General features: G+C 35.5%; 1 protein-coding gene across 4 annotated transcripts; it reads right to left on the reverse strand.

Annotated features, from left to right (window-relative positions):
* Window positions 1-2758: 2758 nt before the first annotated feature.
* On the reverse strand, window positions 2759-7580 carry LOC107809835 (uncharacterized). Of its 4 annotated transcripts, none has more exons than XR_001653496.2 (7): window positions 7409-7580; window positions 5996-6594; window positions 4592-5255; window positions 4414-4514; window positions 4235-4324; window positions 3300-3504; window positions 2759-3216 (listed from the first exon to the last, which is right to left on the reverse strand). XR_001653496.2 is itself a non-coding variant. In XM_016634532.2 (7 exons), the coding sequence occupies exons 2-7, from the start codon at window positions 6554-6556 to the stop codon at window positions 3072-3074; spliced, it is 1689 nt and encodes a 562-aa protein (XP_016490018.1). In that variant the 5' UTR covers window positions 6557-6594; window positions 7409-7580; the 3' UTR covers window positions 2759-3071. The 4 variants fall into 4 exon arrangements, 3 of the variants coding, with proteins under 3 accessions (XP_016490018.1, XP_016490022.1, XP_016490032.1); XM_016634532.2 differs by having other exon boundaries at window positions 3377-3504; XM_016634536.2 differs by having other exon boundaries at window positions 3377-3504; window positions 5996-6597; window positions 7409-7547.
* Window positions 7581-11121: the final 3541 nt, after the last annotated feature.

An 11121-nucleotide genomic window follows, 5' to 3' on the forward strand; every position in this document is an offset into this window, starting at 1 on the left:
TATTCAAGAAAAATATAGTTTGGAATGTGATAAAAGATTCACAATTTTATACGAAGACAATACTGCATACACAACCCAATTAAAGGGAAGATTTATAAAAGAAGATAGAACGAAGCACATTTCACCAATATTATTCTACACATATGATCTTCAGAATAATGGTGACATCGATATACAACAAATCCGTTCAAGTGACAATTCATCAGATTTGTTCACTAAATCTTTGCCAACTTCAACTTTTGAGAAGATGGCATACAAGATTGGAATGCAGAGACTCAAATATTTGAAACAAGGTTTTCATCAGGGGGAGTGAAATACGCGTTGTACTCTTTTTTCCTTACTAAGGTTTTTCCTATGAGATTTTTCTTATAAGGTATTTAATGAGGCAGTTAGAAATGTGTATTACTAAATATGTGTACTCTTTTTTCTTCACTAGGATTTTTCCTAGTAAGGTTTTAACGAGGCACAATATCTTTTAATGAACATCTAAGGGATGTCCATTTATTACTCCGCTATAGATAATCTTCGTGAAGAAGTTTATTTACAAGCATCTGATGCAGGCAGGTTGCAAGCAACTCAAATGAAATGATTTGCGGCAACTTCTTATTAAACAGGCAGGTTGCAAGCAGCTCATGCAGACAGCGTACAAGTAGCTCAAGAAAAGCCTTGCAGTTGCTTTCTGAAAAGCCTTGCAACTGCTTTCTGAAAAGCGTCGCAGCTGCTTCCTTTCTTCTATAAATAGATGAGTTTTCAATTCATTATGTATATCTGTTTGAAATTGAATAATATATCAGTTTCTCTCTATACTTCTTTACTTTACCATCTTTATTTTATAACAAATTAGACTTTGTTGACCGCATTATCTTTTTCTTTTTCTTTGTCCTTTTTTTTTCCCTTTGCCTAATTAGATCACAAACCTAAACTTGAAAAATAATGTTAAACATAACAATATAAACCAGCTCGTCTTATTCAGCATTAATTGTTGCTTTCGCCACCTAATAAAAGATTTAGACATATAGATAAAATATGGAGAAACGCAAACAAAACAAAAAAGATCATAAAACAAGATAGATGAACAATCTATTAAATAAAATAAAAATTGCAATGCGAAATAAAAATTTAAATTATTCCGATTTCAAGTAAACATCAGCGTGCATGCCAAGTTATGGCACAATAGATTGGATTATATTTGTTTTGCCAATAACCTCCAAAAGCAAGCAACCAAATTACATTATTAGACACAAAAACAAACATCAACAATAACGATACGCTAAGTCGTTATGTCATGATAGAGACTTCTTACATTTTATTTTTTCAATGAACAGTATGAATGCGATAGTTCAATACGCCAGAGTTGGCCTAAAATAACCCAAAGTAAAAAAGAAAGAGACATTAAGATTAATTTTCTTTCATTTGTTTTTTTGGGTAAAATGATTTTGAGTCTCAACAGGGGTTGTTTGAATTGGTTGCAACTACTCCGGTCTACAAAACCTCAGTTGCATAATCAAGAATTTCACTAAAAATATTCAAGAAAGATAGATGGAGTGGGGGCGTTTGAATTGCTCGGCCTTCATGTCCCCATCTAACTTGGACATCTAAACTGCTGTAGAAAAGATTTTTCGGCATTTATACCAACGTGTAATTCATATATAATAGCACATAATACTCCCATTTTCAGTCGAAACCTACATTAAATTTAATGTTTGAATAAAATTGGTAAAGTTAGATATTGCAAAATAAATTCTACTGCACGAGAGAGTATATACTACTGCAATTTACAGGTTGATAAGGATACTTCAACTATTAGTATTATTCCCTCAGAACATTGGATATAAAATAAAAACTTATAGTTCAAAGTGGTTAGGCCAAAATAAATTTATGTAGTACAAGTTAGATAGAGGATAACCTAAGAAGGGTGGCAGTGAAGTGATGTTACATGAACATGCCTCAACTGCCCCATTGCCCCCTCTATTAAATATCAAGAACAGGAATTGAAAGAAAAGTATACTTGAAATTTGGATGTCCTCACCAACCCCCATTCCTTCCATATATAGTTATATACCACAAAACTCATACTCTATCGTTCAACCATGATTCAACACTTATGCTAATGATTGACTAATAAGTGTAGTAGTACATGATTATAAGACCAAGTCCTTAAAGGCTTGATTGTATTCACGCTCGTAATATTGTTAATACAATCAACTGTTTTCTGATAGGATAAGCTAAAAAGCATTCCACATGCAAACCAAATATAGTTTTGGGAATATTGGTGGATTCACAATTAAAATACTCAATTTATATTCTAAATTGAAAAATATTTATGACTCTATATATTTTTATCTGGTTTTGCACATATATGATTCGACCCCACAATAATAGATTAGGCCGAATTTCCAAATCCATGGATAATATGAGAAATCAATTCTAGTGCGATATATTTACGATTTCCTCTAGTTTTGGCTCATACACAAAATGTAGTAAAGAGACATTTTTACATTGTCAAATTAAAGCTTAAAGTTAATATTGAAGTTAGTTCAGTAAATTTTATAAATTACTCAACAAAATTATCGTACCGAACACAAAAAATTGTTGTATAAAATTTCATGTCTATGATAGCACATTCTGGAGTAAGGGACAGGATTCGGGAGAACAGATGCACAGACCCTTGTTACTCACACAGGACCTCCCTTAACCTTTGAAGGTAAGGATAGCAGCTTCAAAGTGTATTCACAGCATGACAGTATTTAGATTAACATTCGACTTCAAAATATTTGACTGCATTTAGACTACCATTCGACTCAAAATGTTTGGACCATAAGTCCCTGTTTTCAATGCCAATTATGATAACTGGATCGACTAAAGTCATATAATCTATCGGAACCAGCTTTGCTGGTAATGTTCCATACTGTACGCTACTATGAACAACTCCAGCTGAAGTGATAGATTATGCCAGCAGAAGTATGAGATAAGAATCATAAGATGGTATGCAAAACATCCACCACACGATTCTCTACAAAAAAAATAGGCCAAGTGCCTATCAGTATAAGGCCTGTAAGATCTCTGCTCAATCAACAAGCATTCAAAGGTTGAATCTTCTCACGTATTGCCTTGTAGCAGTGGAGACTGCATAGAGGAAGTTTTGATTTCGAGTCTCTGTATTTATACGTATTCATACAAGATGGACCAGCACATTTCTCGCGAGGTGGAGGATAGCTGAAAAACCAGATAAAACCCATATAAAAGGTAACATAAATTAGTGATCAGTAGTTAAACAAGAGAGGAAAAAATTTGAATACCGGAAAAGGTCCTCGAGCTACCAACTCTAAGCATCCAAAATTCCAGAATAAGCATTTCGTTCTAAAGAATATATCACCTGCAAGCCTTAGGCTCAAATATGCTTGGGAGTCCCATCTCATTAGGAAATGTCACAACATTACCAGAAGGACCCATGACCCATCTGATAGTACTTGATGACAGTGCAATAGCAGTTGCATTCCTCTCCTGAATGAATAAACATATGTGCAAAAGATAATTTGTGAAATATAATAAAGAGTAGAGTGCAGAAGAAAAATCAACATTGTAGCTTTTGACTCCTTATCAAGAAATTACTCTCTTTAAATAGTAACAGCTTCCTCCCTACATTCTAGAAGTGCGTGGAAATGACCGCACATGATCCAGATGTGCTCATTTAAGGATGTCATAGACACTTTAAAAGACAATGGAAGAGTATTTTAAAGCAGTAAGGAGCGGGAGTGGCAGAAGGGAAGAAGAAGATACTTCTTGCCATTACTATGGACGGCGACCAGAGAAAGGAATGAACTAAAAGGAACCATTCCCATAGATGGTCAAGAGGGAGAGGAGAGGAAAGGAAAAAAAACAAGAAAGAAGAAAAAATGAAACCAGCGGCGAACATGTATAATTGCTAAATTTTGACCCGTAATAAATCCTATGGAAAAAGGAGAGCCTTAGAGCAACGGTAAAGTTGTCTCCATATAACCTATAGGTCACGGGTTCGAGCCGTTGAAGCAGCCACTAATGCTTGCATTAGGGTAGGCTGTATGCATTACATCCCTTGGGGTGCGGCCCTTACCCGGACCCTGCATGAACGGGGATGCTTTGTGCACCGGGCTGCCCTTTTAATAAATCGTATGGAAATTGCCAAAAACTGTAAAGTAGAAGGGGCTACAACAAACTTTGAAATTCAAGATGCTCGACTTGTGCTGCATCTCACCTGTGCTAACTCCTCTTGTCGCTTCTTAAGTTTATCTTCTCGCTTTTTCCTACAAGAATCTTGACCGAGGATTTTCCTTATTGCTTCAGCCTGTAAAAATCAATACATGTAAAGCACTTATATAGCTGTACGGAAGCTATATTGACATAAGCACATAAACTAGAGGAAGAGGTATAAACCTCAGACTCTCGAGCAGCCTTTTCAGCTTGCGTCCTCCGTCTTTGTGCAGCCTCAGCTTTCTTCAACTGCTGTTCCACTTCAGATAGCTTCTCCTTTTGTTCTGCAACCAGATCAAAACGAATTTATCAGCTGATCCTCAGCTGAAGTATGTAAACCACAGATAACAGGAAAACATACTTTTAGGTGGTGGAGGTGGAAGCCCATGGGGGAATCCAATTGCACTCAAGCCTGTGCTGGAAGAAATATCCTTTCCAGTTTGAATTGCCCGTTGGCGAGTAGTGACAGCCAATTTTGTCCCACCATCCACTGAGAAATCAATGAATTCCTTTCCTTGTTGCTTCTTCTTGGGTTCTAACTCAGTATCAGAAAGCATCACTCCTTCAGAGTCAGTATCCTGAGATTCTCTAGCTGATTTGGACTTCTTCATCCCTTTACGTGCTTTGAGCGAGTTGTAATCACTAATACCTGCACCATAACCATTACTAGTTTGACTTGACACCTTTGATATCTTCCGTTGCTTTTTACTTCCAGGTTCATCAACATCCTCATAGCCAGCACTATAAATAGCAGAGTACTTGGAAGACTTGAGCTTCTCCAGGTAACGGATCTCATCATCATCTTCTTCATCATCTGATAAATGTCTATAAAGCACAGGTTTGCTTTTATGAGCTGCTTTATATTTTCCAAATTGTTTCAAAGGGACAATCTGCCCAGGTAACTGATCCTGCAAGGAATCCACATTCCTGATGCTAAAACCAGTTTTAGCAAAATCCTTCCAGGGGATACCTCGTAAGCCAATTGCCTTGCCAGTATAAGAGGGATGATGTCCACCTGTATTCTCCTACAAAACATAAAAAGCAGACCTCAAATTGGCCTATGCAGACACTAATCATCAGTACGCCAAGGAATCTAATAAAATGTCTTCTTTTTGGTCCTGGGGTGGGGTGTGGGGGTGGGGGTGAGGTGGGGTGGTATGATGGTCACATTCTTATGGACTTAGCTGGTGGCTTTAAGTTTAAACTTTTATCAAGGAAAAGAGACTGCAAGCTGATGTCCCACAAACTTGGATTTTGCAGCCATGAAAAAGAGAAAACTACTTAAAGAAGCTCAAGAATTGCTGACAGGACAAACTACGAAGCTATAGAGAACTTTCAACATGACAAGCTCATTCAAGACAAGATAGGGAAAGTTTGTAACTAAATGGTAACGTAAGTTAGGGAAAGGGGCGAGAAATTGATTTTGCTACAAGGCTTTCGTTGTTTCTTTACGATAATATCTTCCGCATCAGGTACGTTTTCTGTAAGGCTTCTATGTAAGATTGTCCTGATATGCATTAAGTTATGTTTAACACATGGAATTTGAACCCACACCCTTTAGGACCAGAACCTTAATCTGGCACCTTAGACCAAGACCGTTTAGGTTACAATCTTCTATGCAACATCTAGTAAATACCAATCGTAAGCAACACCATTTCTTTTAGTGTTAGACCAAGGTGCATCCCCAGTCAGTATGATGTGTTTCCTAAAATTTCATATAGCATGAAATGTGTGCAATGATAACAACAGGAGAATGAATATTGACCTTTGGTTGCCATGGTTGGGGAGCATCTGAAGAGGAGGAAGACTTTGTTGAAGAGGACCCAGCAACAGAAGTGTGTATTGTTCTTGTAACACCGCCAACCTTGAGTTTCACTTTCTTGACTTTATTGTCATTCCCAGCTCCATCTGATACTATTCCATGCAGTCCAGAATGGTTATTGCAAATCACAGTTCCGCTTATTTGGGGATCTTCTATATGAGATGTTGTGACGTATCCTTCACTAAATCTGTTCATATCTATCTGACCATCCTTTTGTTCAGTATCACCAGAACGGAAGTCTCCAGAGTTTCCATCTTCCACACCTTGATTCATGGCAGTCTCCGTGCCACTGAGGTTACTATATGATGTTCCTGAAATATTACCATAATCAACAATGTCATGACTGGATGCTCTGCTCAACCTATCAGATTGTGGCGTTGATGAAATTGATGAATTGTCAGGACAATCCAGAAGCATCTGGGACTCATTTTGAGGCCGGCGATACAGATTAGTCCTCTGTTTCCTAAATGCTTTGCCCAACCCAAAACTTCTGAAATTATCCATAGTAGTAACGGAGAAGGTATACCCAAAAGCTACTGTAGCTGCTACATGCAAAAGACACAGATAAATACTTAATAAGATCAATGCATTGTGAGATAGCAAGGACTTGAACCAAAAGCATATCAAGTAGTATCACTGTATTCATTCATATTTAGAAATTCCCTTTCACTTAACAACAATTAAAATCCTCCCAAAAAAAGACCTAATAGATGGCAGCAATGATAGAATGAACTATTGGAGAATGAACTATTGGAGACATCACCGCCGATTATAGATTGACGTAAAGCAAATATCTGAATCTCTCTGTCTAAAAAAAGAATCTGAATATACCAAAATGATATCAAGAAGATGCTCGCAAAGTAACACCAAATTATAAGATCAATAGATAGTAATGTAGGCCACAGGACAGAACAGACTGTGGAAAGATGTTGCTAAAATTAACAAAAATGCGTTTGAGAAAGTGAAACACTTCAATAGACTAAGAAATCAAGTATATTACACTTACAAGGCTAAAAATAACTCTTTTCCACTAAAAAACAAGAATCGCGCTAACTAAGTTAAATTAAAAAGGGAACTCAGAAGTAATCACTTAAGTAGTTACAACAGAAGAAATCTATACAAGATACTTCACAGTTTCAAGAAGCTACGAATACAACATTCTCAAACACAAAAATGTACTAAAGATTTAAAAAGAACTCCCAACGCGACAACACTTTAACCGACTTAAATTTTCATTGTCCCTTGAAAACCCATCAAACAACTAAGTAAAATAAAGCAAAGACTGAAACTTTACTGTCTGGGGTTTCACTCACTTAAACAAATGCAGCAAATTAACATCAAAAACAGAAACTTTACCTTAGGTGTAATGTACAGGCCCTTGAGATAAAACCCTCGAGAAGCCTAATAAGCTCGGAAGTGAAGAGAAGAAAGAGAGGTGCGGAGAGGGCTAGCTTTAAAGGATGGTGTTACTGTAAAGTTGAGAACCACGTGGTGACTTCCCAGTCGTCTTCTTGCTCCCCGGGCACTCTGAAAACACAACCTCGCAAAAAAATAAAAATAGTAATAATAATAATTACTGTTATTCACGCGTAATTTAACTTAAAAATTTTATTTTAACTTATGTCACTAATAAAATAGTTATCTGATTGAGATATATGAGAAATACTTAGGTGAGGGTAGCCCGGGTTGGCACGGGTCCAATATTTGAAAGTTTTTTAAGCCTATCCTCCTTTAGAAATAATTTTAGTACTATTATATTTTAATTCTTCGTCAAACACAAAATTCTAATTTTATATCTTAAATTCAATAAGCGGCAGACTTATGTTACAAAAACACTCCAATTTACAAAATCATCATAATGAAATAAACGATGCTCCAGTACAATATGAAAAGCTTTTAAAGCTACTTAATAAAACATGGTAAGAGAATTTTTTTTATATTAACTAATAATTCTTGTTTATTTATCGAATTAACAAAAGCAATTTTTAAAGCACAATTATCGAAATGCACTTAGTAAGTGGACTGAGTAATGCAATTGACAAATTAATGGATAACTGAAGTAGATGCTAGGATAGGTCTTCATAAATCAAACCAAGAATATCAACACAAAAATGGCATCATATGCTGGTTGATTAAGTGCAGTATCCTTCAAAAACTGTAAGAAAATGAGTTAGATTGTGACTTTCTCGGGAACTTCTCCTTTTACAATGTCATTTTCATTCATCAAATTTTTATACATATTTGATTTTACACTTTGCTAGGGAAATATTTGATTTTTAAATTTTTGTATAAAAATAGTTTTTACACTTTAAACTAATGTTTTTAGTGTGTTCCTCCACCATACAAAAAAAGAGAGGAAATTTAGTATTTTTTTATAACTATGAAAAAAACGTAGGAGTATGAATACTTTGAATATATATCTAGTTGTGCCATATCATAATTGTGCGTTTCTCATTCTATAACTCAATGGTGATTACAAGCTGCCCAAATGCTTCCTTGCACTTAGTTTGACTGTTCTTAGTTAACCACGACTAATTTATTTTAAATTTGTGCTTGTTATTTTGAGTTTTAGATGGTGCATTGTTGGTTAGACTAACTCAATAGACTAACAACTTTAGTTTCTTTAGAGATATTCGTTGTGTAAATATTTCATGTTAGCTATTTTATTGTCACGACCCAAAATCCATTAAAGGTCATGATGACGTCTAATACCACTGTCAGGCAAGCCATCAATAAAAGTTTAACTTAATTACTCATTTTAGTATTTTTGAAATCGTAAATTTCTTTCAATTAAATGGTAAGAGATAAAATTTACAAAGTAAATGGCAATATTTTTTTACAAACCTTAATACAGAACATCCCAAAAGTATTCCCAAAACCTGATGTCACGAGTGCATGAGCATCAACTAGGAAGTAAAATAAAATACAACATCTGTCCGGAATACAAATTAGACAGAAAAAATATAAATAACCCTGGAGGAGACTCTGCTGGCTGCGAATCGTAACCTGAAATGCAGCTCGCGCCAAGTCCCCACATCATCCGTGCCTTCATGCCCAAAGGACCACCAAACATAAAAATACATGTACAAAAATATGTAGCAAGTGTAGTATGAGTACGTAAATTCATGCGTACCCAGTAAGTATCTAACCTAATGCCGGAGGAGTAGAGACGACGGGTCGACATCGACACTCACTAGTGGTCCAATAATATCAGGTACAATAAGAAGGTGAATAAATATGAGGCAGAGTAAATAAATGAAATAAACAAGTGTAGTTATGAAATATAACTACACTTGCTCATGATTTTTGTAACATAACACCAACCAGTCCCATAACATAACACAAACTTGCTCAAGGCCTCAAATCACATCAATCAACATCGAAATCATGAATCGCACCCCAATTTGAGCTTAATGAACTTTAGAACTTCAAACTTCTACATTCGATGTCGAAATCTATCAAATCACGTCCGATTGACCTCAAATTTTGCACACAAGTCACATTCGACATTACGGACCTACTTCAACTTGAGGAATCGGAATCCAACCCCGGTATCAAAAAGTCCACTCTCGGTCAAATTTCTCAAAAACCTTCAAATTTCTAACTTTCGCCAAATGACCTACAGACCTCCAAATCCACATTCGAACGCGTTCCCAATATCAGAATCACCATACGGAGTTATTCCCAGACTCGGAATCCCAAACGGACATCAATAACATTGAAATGCACTTCAACCCCAAATCTATGAAATTCTTCCAAAACGCCAATGTTCCACAATAGGCGCTGAAACGCTCCCGGGTCATCCAAAACCCGATCCGGACATATGCCCAAGTTCAAAATCATTATACGAACCTGATGGGACATTTCAATCCCGATTCCGAGGTCGTTTACTCAAAAATCAAACCTTAGTCAATTCTTCCAACTTAAAGCTTCCGAAATGGGAGTTTTCTTTCCAAATCAACTCTGAACTTACCGAAATTCAATTCCGACCACGCGTACAAGTCATAATACCTAAAGTGAAACTACTCAAAGCTTAAAACCGTCGAACGACACGTTAGAGCTCAAAATGACCGGTCGGATCGTTACATTTATAATATTGACTTTTGTACTTTCTTTTTGTCAATTGAGAAATTATGAAATATTTTACTTTTACGTCAAAAGCTAACCTACAGTCTTAATGCCAAGTGACATATCACTTGCATTGCATATCATGCGAGATTATTATTACAGATGCGGTGTAAAAATATTAAGAGGAGAAAATTAGGAGATTAGAGGCGGATCCAGTGTGAGAGTTATGGGATCAATTGAACCCGTAACTTTTGACGCGGAATAGAAATTTATGTGTAAAAATTCATTAAAATTGCAAAAATAATAGATTTGAACCCATAGCTTTAAATATATAAGGTGTTCAATGTTAAAAATCTTAAAAATTAAACCCATAGAATTTAAATCCTGGATCCGCCTTGCAACATGCTTATTCGAAGCTACTTGCTTAATTTTAGTATACTGCTTATTTGTGACATGCCACTTGGCATAATGACCTTATGCCATGATTCAATGAGTTTTTTGTTCATTCCTGTTATTTTTAGGAAAGAACTATACTAAGATAACCCTTATTATCTTGATTGAAACGTTTTCATTTCTGATTTCTTTTAAAGAAAAATACAGATTGATTTATATTTCTTACTTATGTTCCTAACCAGATATGACCAAGAAAATTACTATAAAATGAGAAAATAGGTGCATTTCTCCTAATGGGTTGCTTCTTTGCATATTTTAAATATTCTCTTTTATTATAATTTTTATGTAACACGTATGCTATGCATAAATTAAATTCAATTATATTGTCATACCAATTTTGCATCCAAGTTAAAACACAGAAGAGTAAAAAGCCTCCTTAAAATTTTTTCCATATAGTTTGATTATAGCAATATAATATATTATTTGAAAGGCTCAACAAATCAAAAAGTTAATTCTTTTTCCATAGTCCATTAACAGAAGTTGAAAAACTCTTGACCTTTGAAGTTCAACTTTCATTATTAGAATACTGATGAATTAAATCAATAGCC

The sequence above is a fragment of the Nicotiana tabacum genome, chromosome 19, assembly GCF_000715075.1.
Source record: "Nicotiana tabacum cultivar K326 chromosome 19, ASM71507v2, whole genome shotgun sequence".
Taxonomy (NCBI): Eukaryota; Viridiplantae; Streptophyta; class Magnoliopsida; order Solanales; family Solanaceae; genus Nicotiana; species Nicotiana tabacum.

Excerpts from the sequence above, each read along its gene's own strand:
- LOC107809835 (XM_016634532.2), bottom strand. The coding sequence starts at position 6,556 with ATGGATAATTTCAGAAGTTTTGGGTTGGGCAAAGCATTTAGGAAACAG. Across the intron at positions 4,515-4,591 it reads TCCACCTCCACCACCTAAAA|AACAAAAGGAGAAGCTATCT; the intron begins GTATGTTTTCCT and ends ATCTGGTTGCAG. Across the intron at positions 4,325-4,413 it reads AGGCTGCTCGAGAGTCTGAG|GCTGAAGCAATAAGGAAAAT; the intron begins GTTTATACCTCT and ends TGATTTTTACAG.